General features: G+C 45.8%; 1 protein-coding gene across 2 annotated transcripts in view; it reads right to left on the reverse strand.

The window, feature by feature from the left end:
* The window catches only part of SLC2A13 (solute carrier family 2 member 13), a 205,469-nt gene that overhangs the window by 166,944 nt on the left and 21,484 nt on the right, over positions 1-17,041 (reverse strand). For both annotated transcript variants that reach the window (XM_064142480.1, XM_064142479.1), the window contains exon 2: positions 2,511-3,688. In XM_064142480.1, the coding sequence (XP_063998550.1) occupies positions 2,511-3,057 (547 nt within the window). In that variant the 5' untranslated portion in view covers positions 3,058-3,688. The remainder of the gene's footprint in view (positions 1-2,510; positions 3,689-17,041) is intronic.

Genomic DNA, 17,041 nt, shown 5'->3' on the forward strand with positions numbered 1-17,041 from the left:
TTTCCGTCCCTTCAAACTTTAACTGTGGTCCTTTATAAATCAGTAAGGAGAAAAATGGCTGTTTTCTCACACAGATGTGCCCTGTATCACTGCTGGTGGAACAAATTCCCATACACAACCGCTACTACATCTGCTTCTACAGCACCACAGTACTGACCATAATACGTTCATTTATTAAATGCAAGCAAATACATTTCTGGAATACATCTCCTGACATGCAGCTGGCAAAAAGCTAGACAAAAGACCTCAAAAATGTATAAAATTATATAGCTAATAAGTTTTTACTGGTCTGCAGGTAGGAAAGTATTTCATAAATCTACACTACACCCTTACACTTGAGCAGTTGACACTGTCATTGAAGTGTCACCTTACTGAGTGACCTCGACACCAATGCTAGCCAGTAAAATGATAGTCAACTCCAAGAGAAGAAATGGAATACACCAATTTCTAACGCCTCCATGAAATTATCCAGGCTCCCTCTAGTGGGGGATTTAATGCAGGCACTGCTGCGATTTGTTACACAGGAACAGGTTTGCACCACATTTTTTTCTTCTGTAAAATAAACCTTACTGGGATTGAAATATGCAATTCTAGTGATATTTGAGCCATAGTAATTTAAGGTAATGCTTTGTTTTCGGCCATAAATTCCATCATATAAAGAACAGCAACTTTTCATGAAACAGAGAAAATATATTTCAGAAATGCAAATTACTATGTTTGCGCTCCAAAATCCTTGGAACGTTTCTCTGTCCTTACTTCAGCCCTCCAGACCCACAGCAGAACCACTCCCTCTGTCCCCAACGTGGAAAGTGGACAAAGAGAGACTTCTCTCCCCAGACTACACAATGGCTATAATGAAACAGCTCCTAGCTCTGCATTTCCATTTCTGTGTTTTATGTATTCATTATACTAAGCCTCGAGTCTCACATCTCTCCAACAATACCAGTGTCACATTTTTTGTACCACTGTAAGACAATTCCAACATGCTATGTATCTCCCTACAAGACACATACATGAGTCAAGCAAACCATCCATCCCTTCCCTCTCTTCCCCCTGAGGCTGTCAAGGTAACCAGTTGCAGTTAATACTGCACAGGAAGCTTTACAAACACAAAAGTATATCAACTTTGATATATTTAGTATCTGTCACTAAATCCGTGTACTGTGTATTGCCACCAACACACCCTTTCTGCTGCCACATAGTCAAATTTAGTTTTCTTGTCTCCTGAACACTGTAAGAAATGTTATCAACATTCTGTAGTCTCAGGTCCACAGACGGCATTTGAAAAATAAAACCCAATTGCCTGACTCAGGGTAGAAAAAACGCAATCTGAAATCAGAATGAGACCTTTCAAGAATGGAGTTCACTTCAATTCTGACAGTCCTTATTATGACTTTTTTTTCCTTAATAATACTGTGAATTGTATCACAGCAAGTGTGTCTATAATGAACCAGAAAATTTAAAAACTATTCAGTGGCAAAGAAACAGAACTTTGCTATATAGAGGAAAACAAATCCAATTCTCACTTTGTCCTCATGCCTTTACACAGGAAGGGTTGCAAGACCATAGTAAGAAAGATTTACTTCTCTTTTTTTGCCTCCCTCCCCACTTTTTTAAAACATGCTGTAGTCCAAGGACTCTGTAATCTCAACCGGCCCATTTTAGATGTTGAGTATCATTCAAATTACTGCCCGACAGCATAGCAGCTAAAGAGCAACCAAAATTCTGACGATATTTAGGAAATAACTGGCACAGAAGCCAGTCTCAGAGGTTAGAGGAAACACTCCTCATAAAGTTCCTTGGGACGACAGTAAAGTTTTACTAGAACCTACTGCCTGCGAATTATGAAACTCATATAGGAAGGCAGCTGTAGGACACCATTAATGAAATCCAAAGCCAAGTGTCATCTCATTTGACCAGCGACATCATCACCTCATTCTGTCCCAAAAAGCAACACTGCACAGAGAACCAGAAGAGTGGTTCAGGAAACAGTTCAGAAAGCCAGGCATAATCTCTCGCTCCGTTCTGACCTGCGAAAACCTCCTCAATTGCAAAGCTTACAGCATGAGCTACTGACCCTAACTGACCGACCACCTTAAAAATCAATTTGCAGAAAGGATGTGAAATAAGCATCTGTCCCCTAAATGGGCTACGACTACACTATCTGCAGGTAAAACCGAAGAGGGTAAGCATGCACACTCCCCGCTCCACACCTTTGCGCTATCGTTAGCAGACCCTTCTCCTGACCTCTGCCAAGCGTTTCCCTCGCCAGAAGCCGCGCACTCAAGTCCCCACGGGGCAACGTTCGCCTTTTGTGTGCGGGCTACCTTACATCAACGGGCAGCAGAAACGCGGGTTTTGAGGCTCGGTTAAACCCATTTCGCGGGGGAGCTTTTTCTTGGGTGGGGCAAAAGCCCGGGAAGCTGGGCAAACTCGGGGAGGCCGGGGGAGGGGCGGGGGTTAGTACTGCAGCAGTCGTGGGGAGCCCGACGGGCCGGCGCGGCACTCACCGATGCCCAGCCCCACTACCACGCGTCCCCCCAGCAGGGTCTCCTTGTCGCGGGCGGCAGCCAGCACTCCGGCCCCCGCCGTGAAGAGGCCGCTGGCCAGCAGAATGCAGGGCCGCCGACCACACAGCCCGTTGAGGACACCGCCCGCCAAGGCGGAGAGGGCGGCGGCGCCCACCGTACTGGAGACGAGCAGCTCCTGCCAGAGGGCGTCCAGGTTGAGCTCTCTCTTGAGAAGCAGCAGGGCCCCCGACACCACGCCGGTGTCGTAGCCGAAGAGAAAGCCCCCCAGGGCGGAGAAGACCGACACCACATAGACGAAACCGGGCGTCTCATCCTGCTGGAACTGCCGCCGCGCTGCCCGCTCCAGATCGCCGCCCGACGCTGCGCTGTTGAGGCTGGAGCACGACTCGGCGGCGATGAGGCTCCGCTCGCCCGCCGCCGCACCCGAGGCAGCGGAGCCGTCCGCCTGGCGCCGCCGCTTCTCGCCCATCAGGTTGCTCAGGCTCCGCAGCGTGTACTCCACATTGTCGCTGGCCTTGCGGGACATGAGACGGCCGCGGCAGCTCCTGCCCCGGCCGGGGGAGGGCACGGGGCTGAGTCGGGCGGCTGCCGCGCTATGACGGCAGAACTGCTGCTGCTCTTGCTGCTTCTGCTGCTCACTCCTCCCTCCCCTCTCGGGCTCCGCTCAGCCGGGTCGCATAGTGCCCCCGTGCAGACTTGGGGGAAGTTGCCCGCCTCGGCCGCCGCTCCCAGCTTCCAGGCGGAGCTGGAGACGGAGGCGGGCGGCGACAATCCCAAGAGCGGCCCGGCGGGCGCCAGGGGGCGTGCCCTGCCTCCGCCTCCCTGCTCCGCCGTGGCGCGCACGGCTCCGCATGCGCAGCCCTCGCACACTGAGCGCCGCTGCGCCGCCTGCCCCGCCCCGCTCCGCTTCCTCCCGGGAGCTGCTGGCAGGCGTGGGGCTTGATGGGCGTTTTTCGGAGGCGCTGGGAGAAGGCGGGGAGAGAACCTCTGGGCGGGAAGGCGTCGCGCAGGACCGAGGGGCAGCTCCACCGATGCGCCGCCCGTGGTGGCGCTGGAGCAGGGCACGTTGTAGCTGGACAGCAGCCGCCTGTGCGCAAGGGAGCAGGCTGCGCACCTCTCAGTATGTCGGGGGCTCGTTGGCCAAGACGCTGCCGTACCTGAAAATCACAGTTAAATTAATAACGGGATCGTTTGAACAGAGACAGCGTTTAAAGTGCTCACTTATTATTTCTGAAGTGCTGAATGACAAAAAGGGAAAATTTGGACCAGCTGTACAGAGAGAGACAGGTTACTGTATAGAAGAAAAGTTGCTTTCATGTATAATTAGAGCATCGTGTTTTCGTGGTTCCATCTTTGAGGTTTTTTTGTTCGGGATCAGCACTTGGGTCACAACAACTCACACACCTCCACAGACTCGAGGGAGAGGGGCTTGAAAGCTGCCTGGCAGACACAGACCTGGAAGTGTTGGTCGACAGGCAGCTAATATGAGCCAGCAGCATGCTCGTTGACCAAGAAGGCCAACAGCATCCTGGCTTGTGAAAGCCATCAGGAATAATGTGGCCAGCAGGACTAGGGAAGCGGTTGTCTCCTTGTACTTGACACTGCTGAGACCACACCTCAAATACTGTGTTTAGTTTTGAGCCCATCACTAGAAGAAAAACACTGAGGTGCTGGAATGTGCCCAGAGAAGGGCAACAAAAGTGAAGGAATGAAGAGCAGCTGAAGGAACTGGGATTGTTCTGTGTGGAGAACAGGAGGATGAAGGAAGACCTTACCACTCTTTATAACTGTCTGAAAAGAAGTTACGTCAAGGTGGGTGCCAGTCTTTTCTCCCTAGCAACAAGTGATAAGGCAAGAAGAAATGGCTTCAAGTGGCACCAGGGAAGATTTAGATTAACTATTAGGGAAAAAAATTCTTCATTGAAAGGATTGTCAGGCATTGAAAGAGGCTACTTTGGGAGGTGCTTGAGTCACCATCTCTGGAGATAGTTAAAAGACATGTAGATGTGGTGCTTAGTGACATGGTCTAATTGTGGACATGGAAGACTTAGGTTAATGATTAGACTCTATGATCTTAAAGGTATTTTCAAACCTAAAGGATTCTATGATTGTTTATATAATGGCACATTTTAAGGTTAAAAAAAAATCATCTGACTTGGCTATCTTCACAATGGGGCCACCCACTAGATGGAGAATTTTGGCAATTAATTTGATTCATTGTTCTCAGCCCACAGCAGCACTAGTCATAGCTACGTGAAGTTAAAAATCAGAAAAGGGAGCAAAGTCCAACATGGTCAGCATTACATAGCCTATTTGTTGGTTTGCCTTTGCCTCTAAGCAAGCTGTGAAATGCTAATACTGTCATCCAGATAATACCAAACAAATAACGGAGACTCAAGGGAGCTAACAAAAAACTTCCCCCCCCCCGCCCCACCCATTGCTGGCCCAACACAGCCACACATAGACAATTTCTCATCAGATCCTGCTGTCAAGCTTACCTTTTAAAAAGATTCCCTGAAGAAACACAAATTCAGCAGTGGGCTACACTTATCTCGTGAGAAAGAGGGAGGATTTGTTTGGTTTATTTATAGATTTTTGTTATTGGGATCATCCCTCCAGAGTACCGGCTCTGGCCAGCCTGATCTAGGGTAGGGTGTCCCTGCCCATGGCAGGGGGGTCGGAACTAGATGATTCTTGTGGTCCCTTCCAACCCTGACTGATTCTATGAGTACTGGATTTTGTGACAATAGCTGGTTTCGCAGTGATGCCAAATGTAGTAGGTATGCCTAGTAATCTAAGACGGGATCAGATCCACAGAAGGATTTAGGTGGATTTTAGACGTGGCATTGTGCTTTCAAGATTAAATGTTTAGTTGAAACACTGCTTGGGTTCACAGCACTGCCTCGTTCTGTCCTTTAAGGTGTGTTTGTAGAATTACTTGCCAGGTGGTCTTGTGAACTAGATTGAAGAACTGATCCAGCTTTAATAAAACACATTTTTGGGCATGTTTTATCAGGGGGCAGGAATAATTACAAGAGTTTACTGCTTCTATATAGGTGTCTTTCATCACAAGATGCCTTACAGAAAACTACTGAGAGCTTTGTGCATGTGCCTAGAACACCTCCCTTCCTGAATATCTGAGAATTAGCTCCCCTCTCTCTGTTGGCACTAAAACACAGGTGGATGAGTACCAAAATTTGGGGAGTTTAGCCCAGCCAAGATGCACAGTGAGATGATACAGGTCTTTTGTGTGATCGCCTAATGGTTGCCAGCCTCACCTAGGAAGTGGGAGACACAAATAACAGATTTGCTTCAGCTCACAAGGATTCAAATCTCTCACCTCTCGAGAATATTGTAGGTTAAACGAGAAGGGAGGATTCTTAAAGGAAATTGGGTTGCTGTGCAGACAAGAATGTAAGAGCCAGGGTTTAGGCAGAGTGAGTCAGAAAAGAATCTGACAGGCAGAGCTGGTGGCAGTACAGCTCAGGTTGTCTAAGACTTCACAGTGCAAGCTACTTTAATCTCGGGTAGCTTTATCAAAGTAATCATTTGAACTCATATTTTGCATAATTGCTCTCTTTCATAACAAATATATGAATTCCAGCAAATTCACTTCAGGCCTATTGAAAATGTAAGAAATGTGGGTTTTGAAATTAAATTTTTGTCTCTCTTTTTAAGATCTCCAGCTTTTTGGCTTTAGAGTAGGGACTTGGGTTTTGTCCAAGAGAATTGTTCCTTTCTGCCTTTGGCTGTTAAACGAAAGATCTAACAAGATTTGACTGAAACAGTCCTGATAGAGTCAGCAGCAAGATGTATAAGAGCATGCTGCTAAATCCAAGTGTGCCTCAAGCAGGTCTGCAGCCACTGCACTGGCAGCTGCATACCAACCTCTGTGTGAGCATCCAGAGGTGAGATTCAGGCAGCCCACTTAGATGTACTGCTTTAAAATTCAGGGGCTCAGCACATGTTGAAAGCCAGTGGTGGTGCACAGTGGAGGCAGGGGAAAGGTTTTTATCACTGTACAATTTTGATTTTTTACATTTTTGTACTTGAAAAGATGGTTCACCAGGTTACAATCCTTACCAAGTCATCATTGCCCTGTAAAAGTTATAATTAGTTACAGTACCTGGCAACATAAAAACACAAGGAACTGGCACAACACTACCCACAAGATACCAGGGAAACAATGCTCTTAATACACCATACCTTCAAACAAACACGTGCCAACACAGAGCTCTTTGTCTGTCAGAAACCTTTTTAAGTGCTGCAGATGTGCACAGAACAACAATAGGTCATTTCTTGGTCAGCTCTGATTCCTGGGTTCAGAGAGTAACCCTCTCTTTGAACACCTAGCATCTGGTGTACATAAAAGACATATACTGGAAGAAGAGAAACAAGTGCAAAACCATTTTTAGTCCAATACCACTTCATTTGATTGTTGACTAAATAGATTTGATTTATGAGAGTTCATTTCTCTAAGAGGTGGACTTCTAAACCAAATCCTTCTACAGATTATGTAAGACCAGAACATCAGTTGACTATGATTTAAGTGAAAACCAAAGAATAGAAAGGCTTTTAGGCTTATGTATGACTACACGCTATTTCGCGTAACAGCTGACCCAGCAGGAGTTGACTACTTCATAAGCTCTCACCTCATCAAAGCAAAATAACCATCAAATTAAAGGCCTGGGAAGTATAATCCTTATATTTTGAGCAGCAGGTTAAAAACTGTCTGTGCTGCAAGTCCTGACATCGTATTGCCTCCGAACAGAATGCTATAGAGAAGTGCTTTATCCAAGGTTGCAAATGAGGTTGGAAACAGACTGGCAGGAATTCAGTTACCGACTCGTTAAATTGGTTGTACCCTCTCAATCTGGCAGATGGTGAATCCATAAAAAATTCTTTGGTGGGGTGTTGGTTTTTTGGTGGGTTTTTTTTTTTTTTTTTTGTTGGTTTGGTTTTTGAGAAAACTGTACAATGAGGAATGAGCACGTTTAAAAGGAAATTTGACCACATGAATTCCCTGTGCAAAGGCAAAATATGAACAGAGTGCCTAAAGTTGACCGATACAAGTCAGGACTTCATCTTGGCACGTGGGAGATAATAAGTAGTGCTTTCTATGGCTGGTAAACAAAATGGAGCATTAGCAAGTTGGGGCTGTTGTTGCCTCCTTGCTTATTTCTTGCTTATCCTGGGTTGCATCAAGAGAAGTGTGGCCAGCAGATCGAGAGAGGTGATTCTCCCCCTGTTTCCTGCTCTTGTGAGACCCCACCTGGAGTACCGTGTCCAGTTCTGGAGTCCCTATTACAAGAAAGATGGACATGCAAATTACACCAGAACTTTCTGTGGTACTAATGCCTCAGTGCCTGTCATTTGAAACTTCTGCATCAGCTATTTAGATTTATATATATATATATATATATATATATATATATATATATATATATATGTAAATTGTATGAGAATCTGATGACTAAAACTTATATCTGGTTAGGAAGTAGGATTCATCCACAGAGAAATATCTGTGACTTAGTGTAAGAGAGAAGATGAAACAAAGTGAGAAGATCCTCCTCAGTGTATAAGATCCTCATGGGAAAGAATTGCTGAAGCAGTAAATCTTTTTAAATAGACCATTGATTTGTTGTATGTAGAGAGATCGCAAATGAGCAGTGTTCTTTCGTCACAGGCATTACTCTGTCTGTGGCCATACAAGATGCCACTCTCAGCCTCTTCCTGTTGCTGTCTAGGATTACCTCTCATTAAACCCAAGGAAAAGCTGTTTGGGACTGCTACCCTGGGGTGGGACTTGCTTCTATTCCCTATTACACTATGTGTCCAGCCAGAACTATTGGATGATACTTGCAGTGCTGAGACTCCTGCATAGTTACACTGCTGTTCTCTCAGACCTTTTGTTCACACTCCCTTTCTGATGCAAGATTAAGAACCAAAAGCCTATTCTAGTTTTATTCTCTAATTGGTCACTCTGTGGTGAGTTGGATCATTGATTTAAGACCTCTTCATAAAAGGGATGTACAGGGTTAACCCTCCAGGAGGAGTGACCTTGAACCTGACCCTAGGTGGTCTTGACCCTTCCCCAGGGGTGGGTCTGAATACTACCAGGTGATGGTTAGCCCACTCTTCCTTCCTGTCTAAAGGTCTATAAAAGCAGAGGGGACTTCCTGTTCTCTCGCTCTGTGTTCCCTACCTCCCTGCTTACCAGCATCACCATCCTGTTCCTGGTTCTCTTTGTTTTACCGCGTGGCCATCACCCACGAGGTGCACAAACCCAGTGCCATCAAAAAAGGCAGCAACAGCCCTTAGAACTTAAATCTGTTTCTGATATCTGTCTTCTCATCTTCACTCCTCTTCCTCTGCCTTCCTTGATGTTTTAAAACGTTTAGTGTTAGAACATTACATTTACACTGAAGTCACCAAGATTATCTTTTTGTTCAGCCAGCACTTCAGCAAAGACATTTAGTAACAAGCATTCAGACACCAGGGAACTCTACCTGCAGCATACAAACAAAAGCATCCTCACAGTACATCAGCCCTCTTCCTGACTCCTGAAAAAGGCTTGATAGTGCGTTTAGAAGGCAGAGCGATCTGGCTTTTGCAGACAAGCTGAGGTATCTATTTCAAATCATAGGACTCTTGTAGGATGACCTGCTGTTGTTCAATGTCTTTTATTGCAGGCAATTTCTAACTCTCTTTTAAGGGTGCTTTATCAAACATTTCAAAGTACGTGATTTCACAGAGAAATACCCCTCTGTCTGGTTTTCATTCTTTCCAGCTGTTCAGAGCCAGCGCTTTGCTGAACTTAACATTTCACTTCGCTCAGCTTTGTCGGGCAGCTACTATTGACAATTAGTCTTTGTCAGCCTCAAGTGTAGGACAAACATCTACCATGCATTCATATGCTTCCTTGTGCCTTTGTAGACATTTCCACTTTCCTCATGGGGCTGACAGACACAAACACTGTGCACATCAGATAGCTACAGAAATGCCTCAGGAAAGAAAATAGGCTCCCAGGTAACAAGTCTGTAGTTTGTGAGCAGTGATACACTCAAAGCGAGGTACCAAGTGAAAAAGAAAAGTCATGTTTCTGCTCACATTTTCAATGTAATATTTTTCTTCAAAGGAGGAAAGACAAATAAAATTTTGCAGAGATTGCTTGTTCTTAAGTATGCCACATAAGATATGGGTTGGCTGCCTTCTAGTTGTCTGTCTCATTTTCTGAGCAATGGGAGCCCAGAGAAAGAGAGGCAATAAGGTGCATGTGCCTTAAGTCCCAGCCTCCTGGAAATTCAGGAAAACTGCTAGTGAGAGGCACAGGTCCCACAAAGGTCTTACAGGAGCAAGTATTTAATCCCCTACCAGCAAATATCCCATGGAAGTATTTGTGGTGACGCAGAAAGTACTGTTGTAGAAATTAATAATTGGTTATGAGTTATTAATTTCTGTATGATCATTATTTTTCATTATTAATATTTTTTAAATTGGGGAAATTCCCTGAGATTCTTTGTATTTCACAAAATATAACATGGATTTAAACAGTTTAAACAATCAGAACTTGGAAAATAGGAACACAAAACCAGGAAATATTCTGACTATGCTTATGGAGCCTCAGTATTAACTCTAGTGTATTTACTCACAGTGTCTTCGTCCCTGGGTAAGTTTCCTGTACAAAAACGCTGCCAAACCCCACAGTTAGGATCCTGGGGTAAAATACAAACTATTCCAGGCAGAGTGAAGGACAGCAGAACTGGGTTGCTGCTAAGCTGCTGGCACAGGCTGCAAACACATTGGCTGCCATGATTCACAGTATCACAGTATCATCAGGGTTGGAAGAGACCTCACAGATCATCAAGTCCAACCCTTTACCACAGAGCTCAAGGCTACACCATGGCACCAAGTGCCACGTCCAACCTTGCCTTGAAGTGCCCCAGGGACGGCGACTCCACCACCTCCCCGGGCAGCCCATTCCAGTGTCCAATGACTCTCTCAGTGAAGAACTTTCTCCTCACCTCCAGCCTAAATCTCCCCTGGCGCAGCCTGAGGCTGTGTCCTCTTGTTCTGGTGCTGGCCACCTGAGAGAAGAGAGCAACCTCCTCCTGGCCACAACCACCCCTCAGGTAGTTGTAGACAGCAATAAGGTCACCCCTGAGCCTCCTCTTCTCCAGGCTAAACAATCCCATCTCCCTCACCCTCTCCTCGTAGGGCTGTGCTCGAGGCCTCTCACCAGCCTCGTCGCCCTTCTCTGGACATGCTCAAGCATCTCAATGTCCCTCCTAAACTGGGGGGCCCAGAACTGAACACAGTACTCAAGGTGTGGTCTAACCAGTGCAGAGTACAGGGGCAGAATGACCTCCCTGCTCCTGCTGACCACACCATTCCTGATGCAGGCCAGGATGCCACTGGCTCTCTTGGCCACCTGGGCACACTGCTGGCTCATGTTCAGGCAGGTATCAATCAGTACCCCCAGATCCCTCTCTGTCTGGCTGCTCTCCAGCCACTCCAACCCTAGCCTGCATCTCTGCATGGGGTTGTTGTAGCCAAAGTGCAGCACCCTGCACTTGGAGCTACTGAACACCATCCCATTGGACTCTGCCCATCTGTGCAGGCGGTCAAGGTCCCGCTGCAGAGCCCTTCTGCCTTCCAACTCAGTCCTGGTATAATTGAGCTGTGAACGGAGTGCTGCTCCCGGTGGAGAGGCATTGCAGAAAGGCATGGTTTCTAAACCACCCCCCAGTAAATACACTCTTTTGAAAATGAAACTGGCCAATAGGCACTAGCATTGCTCTGGCCAATGAATTCAAAGCTTCAGACCTTGTGTGACCATGCAGGCACACTGAGGGGCAGCACAAAAGACACCCGACTTGATGGTGCTAAGCTCCTAGCTCTCAGGGCTTTGCTGGGGCCAAACCTTCCAGTGTTTGCTCATCTACTCCACTCTTGGACCCGCTAGAGGAGGAGAAGAGCAAGAGTTAATTCAATCTGGCAGGATTTATGCCCTACCAGGACAAGTACACTAGCCAGGCATCTTCATCCCAGTGCCTCAGGGCCTAGGTCTCTCTTTGGATGCTCCTGCATGCTTCTTTGCAGTAAATCTTCCAAGACCTAGTAGCTGCCTAGTCTTTTGCCACATGCTGTATTCATATAAGAATTTCTGTGGAAAGAACTCTATGAAAGCCAGGGCTGGTGAAATGTTCTGATGAGTGCTAATGTGAGTATTATCACAGTATCACAGTATCACAGTATCACCAAGGTTGGAAGAGACCTCACAGATCATCAAGTCCAACCCTTTACCACAGTGCCCAAGGCTAGACCATGGCACCAAGTGCCACATCCAACCTTGCCTTGAACTGCCCCAGGGACGACGACTCCACCACCTCCCCGGGCAGCCCATTCCAGTGCCCAATGACTCTCTCAGTGAAGAACTTTCTCCTCACCTCGAGCCGAAATTTCCCCTGGCGCAGCCTGAGGCTGTGTCCTCTTGTTCTGGAGCTGGCCACCTGAGAGAAGAGAGCAACCTCCCCCTGGCCACAACCACCCCTCAGGTAGTTGTAGACAGCAATAAAGTCACCCCTGAGCCTCCTCTTCTCCAGGCTAAACAACCACAGCTCCCTCAGCCTCTCCTCGTAGGGCTTGTGCTCGAGGCCTCTCACCAGCCTCGTCGCCCTTCTCTGGACACGCTCAAGCATCTCAGTGTCCTTCCTAAACTGGGGGGCCCAGTACAGCCTCATATACGTGCTCTGTAAGGGAAAAGCACACCCATGAAGGTGTGCACAGATGTCTCAGTAAGAATAATGGACTCAAGGGACAGATTTCTCTATAATTATGTGGGGGGTCACAGAGAAAGACCTCACCTCAACACAGGCAATAGTCAGGCTTTCTTATCCCTGTGAACATAGCCATGTCACACTGCACTGCTGGAGATATAGTCAAACTATAGACTAAAACTGGAACTGCTTCCAGATTTCATGGAACATGGGGAAAGTGCCATGGCCCTCTGAGTGTGATAGTTAATTTAGACAAGCAACAAGCTGAATCATTAAATCTGTAGGTAACAAGGGGCCATAGTCTGACCAGCCACACACAAAGCCATACTCATCTGCAAGATGTGCAAATGGACCTGAAGTCTGTGAAGCCACTGGAAAAAATACAAAGAGGTGTAGTCTATGCTGATCATTAGGCATGAGGGTGAAACGGAAGTACCCATTCTGCAAGGATGCAGATCCTGGAGGCCAGGACTACCTTACCTACTTGTCTTCTGCTTTTGCAATTTTACTGTTGCACTGTCAGATCCTACAGATTTAGCCCATGCTAAGTCTGGACAGTGGCATTGAGCGCACTGTCAGCAAGTTTGCTGATGACACCAAGCTGTGTAGTACAGCTGACATGCTGCAGGGAAGAGATGCCTTTCAGAAGGTACCTTGACAGGCTAGAGAGGTGGGCCCAAGCCAGTCTCATGAAGTCAGCAAGACCAAGTGCAAGGTCCTGCATCTGGGTCAAGGCAATCCCAAGCACCAACATAGGCTAGGCAGTGACTGGCTTGAGAGCAGCCCTGAGGAGAAGGACTTGGGGGTGCTGTTGGACGAGAAGCTTAATATGAGCTGTCAGTGTGCACTTGCAGCTCAGAAAGCCAACCAGAGCCTGGGCTGCATTAAGAGAAGTGTAGCCAGCAGGTTAAGGGAAGTGATCCTCCTCCTCTGCACTGGTGAGACCCCACCTAGAGTACTTTGTCCAGTTCTGGAGCCCCTATTACAGTAAGGATATGGAGATGCTGGAACATGTCCAAAGAAGGGTCACAAGGATGATCAGAGGGCTGGAGCACCTCTCCTATGAGAAGAGACTGAGGGAGTTGGGGCTGTTCAGTCTGGAGAAGGCTCTGAGGTGACCTTATTTTGGCCTTTCAGTATCTTAAGGGGGCCTGCAAGAAAACTGGGGAGGAACTTTTTAGGGTGTCAGCTAGTGATAGGACTAAAGGGAATGAAAGCTAGAAATGGGTAGATTCAGACTGGATGTTAGGAAAAAGTTCTTCAGCATGGGGGTGGTGAGACCCTGGAACAAGCTGCCCAGGGAGGTGGTTGAAGTCCTATCCCTGGACGTGTTTAATGCCAGGCTGGATGAGGCTCTGGACAGCCTGATCTATGTAAGGTCTCCCTGCCCACAGCAGGGAGGTTGGAACTAGATGATCCTTGTGCTCCCTTCCAGCCCTAACTGATTCTATGATTTGTGCAGACCTGGGTGATTGATAGCTCTCTGTCAGTAACCAGTAGCTGCATGAGCTCCACTACAGAAACACAGTATTACAGCCTGACCTTTGGATTGCCTGTGCAATAGAAGCTTTTTATTTCCCTGGGGAACTAAAGACTAAAAGGAGTCACAAGCTACAGCCAAATTTCCAAAATCCTATAGAGAGAGCAGATTCTTGGCACCAGCACAGTGAATGACTGTTAGAAAGGAACAAGATGGGCCAAAAGGCAGTACCTGGTAGCAGTTCGTATTTCAGATGTTCCTTTTAAAACTGTCAGAGACATGCCCAGAAAACATTCTTGGGAGCTTGATTTTTTTTTTTTTCCTAAGAAGAGGCAGTATCAAGGACAGTTTGAAGCACTCTGCTGTAGCATTTTAAAAGCAGGCTGGGATCATGAGCTACAACCTGACTAGTGGCTAGCAGCTGGGAAGAGCACACTTTTGACATTGCAGGCATAGAGGCATGTCAAACTTAGCAGAGCCATAGCATCACTTTCAGACACTCAAAACATAAATGATATGAAAAAGAGTAAAAATATTTTTGAGTCACAGCAGTACTGCAATGAACCCCAGTACAGACATGGTTCCTTAGTATCCATCCTCAGAAGAAATTGGAACCAAAGCAATACATTTTAAGATGCATTCATATATTTTTTCCTGTCACATTTACATAGGTTGAAATTTCACAGCTGAATTTCACCACTGCCTTTCATTGCAGCTGTACCTGCAATGAAATGAAGACTAGTTTTTCAAATAACCACCTATTAGAAAGCAGCACAGGTGTCCTCATGACTGATACCTCAGGCTGTCTTCCAAGTCAGAAGGGACTAGTCCCAGCATTTGTCTCCATACCTTCCACAGAAACTGAACTGGACCATAGCAAGGAGTGGGAAATAACAGAGAGGACCATTTGCACTACAGAGTCTTAGGGAGTCTTTATCAGCCCCACTTAGAAGTGTATTTTAGCATTGCAGTAAAATGCTCTGGGAATAAGATGCTTTTAAAAATAAAATATTCATAGCTTATTGTGGATAAATGTTAATGAAAGTCTTGCAGAAATGACAGAGTACCTTTAAGTTTCTGGTCATATGAACTATTTCAGTCACTAGTTGCTTCTCAAAATTTGACAGTTTCAAAAGAAATTGGTATTAAAGTGAATTAATAATGTGAAAAACAGCCTGTGATGCAAAAGAACTAAATATTTAATGAAAGAAAATGTGGAAATCAAAGTAAGCAGTGGGAGTCAATGTACAGTCATTGCCAGAAATTAGAGATTTCCCTCCCTACCCAACAGTGTGAGCAGACACCAAGCAAGAGCCACCATGAACAGGATTCTGGGGAGTCTCTCTGTGCATGCTATGGCTCTGCTGACTTAATCCATGGGGGATCACTTTGGTCAAAGACCATCCCATGGTAAAAGGCAGTAAGTGTGCAGTCAGCAGGAGGAATAAACCCTACTTGTTGCTGCCAAGAAAGAGCAAGAATTCACGTGCTAGGGTCAGAATCACCCACAGGGCATATCAAGGGCATGTGCTTATTGCTCATCTTGGTTGCAGCATTGAGACACAGCCTCAAGATTAGGAAGATGCAACATGAAAATGGGTGGAACAGGTATTTGCACCTCATAGCTGATGATGCAGTGTGTCTTCTCTATGTAGAAGGGCAGTGAAACAAGACACAGGGCTCAACTTCGATGAGCCCTCATGTTGAGCACCATTTACAGCCTTAACTCTCCAGATCTCAAGATGAATATAGCAAAGAACACCAAGAAAGAGAGAAAGGCAAGTCAAGAGATGAAAGACAACATCTGTCTTGCAAGCAGAGCTTACAAAATCATGAAGGCAGAGGATAAGGTAAATACACCACTTATCCACTAAATAATAAGAAAGAAAAGAAAGAAAAGAAAGAAAGAAAGAAAGAAAGAAAGAAAGAAAGAAAGAAAGAAAGAAAGAAAGAAAGAAAGAAAGAAAGAAAGAAAGAAAGAAAGAAAGAAAGAAAGAAAGAAAGAAAGAAAGAAAGAAAGAAAGAAGAGAAAGAAGAGAAGAGAAGAGAAGAGAAGAGAAGAGAAGAGAAGAGAAGAGAAGAGAAGAGAAGAGAAGAGAAGAGAAGAGAAGAGAAGAGAAGAGAAGAGAAGAGAAGAGAAAGAAGAGAAAGAGAGGACAGACTTTTTTTTAAATGGATTTTAGTGAATTGGTGGAATCTACTGTTGTAGGAAGCTGTAGAGGAAAAAAGGTTCAAGCAGGTATTGTACCAGTTAATGCATGACAGGCCAGTAAACAGATACTGAAGGAGCAGAACAGGACTTTTGCTTTCACAATGGATGTAGATATTAGAGGAGTACAGGTGGAATGGATGGCAAAAAGCTACATTTGAATGTTCTCCTTAAACAGGATTTCTGATTTCCTCCGTCAGAGTTTGGTCTGATCTCATATGATGTTTCTCACATTCTTGGAAACTACATTAGATACCCATGAGATTTCCTTGAGGCTTCAACTGATTCCTATACAGCATCAATAAACAGGTGAAGCCTTTGCTGGTACAGACACTGGGGAAGGAACCAAGATGTTCTTAACTGGTGGAAGAGGAATAAGTTCCTAACAGCCAATTTCAAGAGCTCTGTGAAGAAAATCAGCAAAATGAGTAGGGCACAAACTCAGCAAAGAGCAGGATTTATTATATATTTGACTAGTGCAGTGTGGAGAGATTTTTGCTAACAGGACATGAAATGATAAACATGAGCAACCTGTGCTGGGAGGTGTCCTTGAGTTCATCCTGGGGCCTAAGATACCAGGCACTGGGTAGCAGGGGTTGGAGTGCCAGCTGCATGTGGGCAGAGTTAGCCAGCCCAAGGGGGCTGGGTTAGCCAGCCCCAGAGGCTGACCCTCAGATTGTTATGGTTAAATCAGGCTATGTGTGCCTCACATGTAACCTTGTCCCCTCCACATGTAACCAACCCTAAACTAAGTTAGTTGTGCACACCTCTTGCAAGAAAGCATATAAGTCACTGCAACACGTAAATAAAGGCAGAAAATGACCATCTAACCATATTGGTGAACCCAGAGTGTTCCACTGGCAGTGCAGGATGCTGGAGGGGGCATTAAAACATGTCTCAAAATGGTCATACTTTGAAACAGGAACAAACATGTTGCTTAGTGATATAGTCAGAAAACCAGGCCAAATTTCAATTTTCTCATGATTGGTTCAAATAAAGAAAACAAAATAAATACATAAGGCAATAAAATAGTGATAGGTTT

This window comes from Pogoniulus pusillus, chromosome 4, assembly GCF_015220805.1.
Source record: "Pogoniulus pusillus isolate bPogPus1 chromosome 4, bPogPus1.pri, whole genome shotgun sequence".
NCBI lineage: Eukaryota > Metazoa > Chordata > Aves > Piciformes > Lybiidae > Pogoniulus > Pogoniulus pusillus.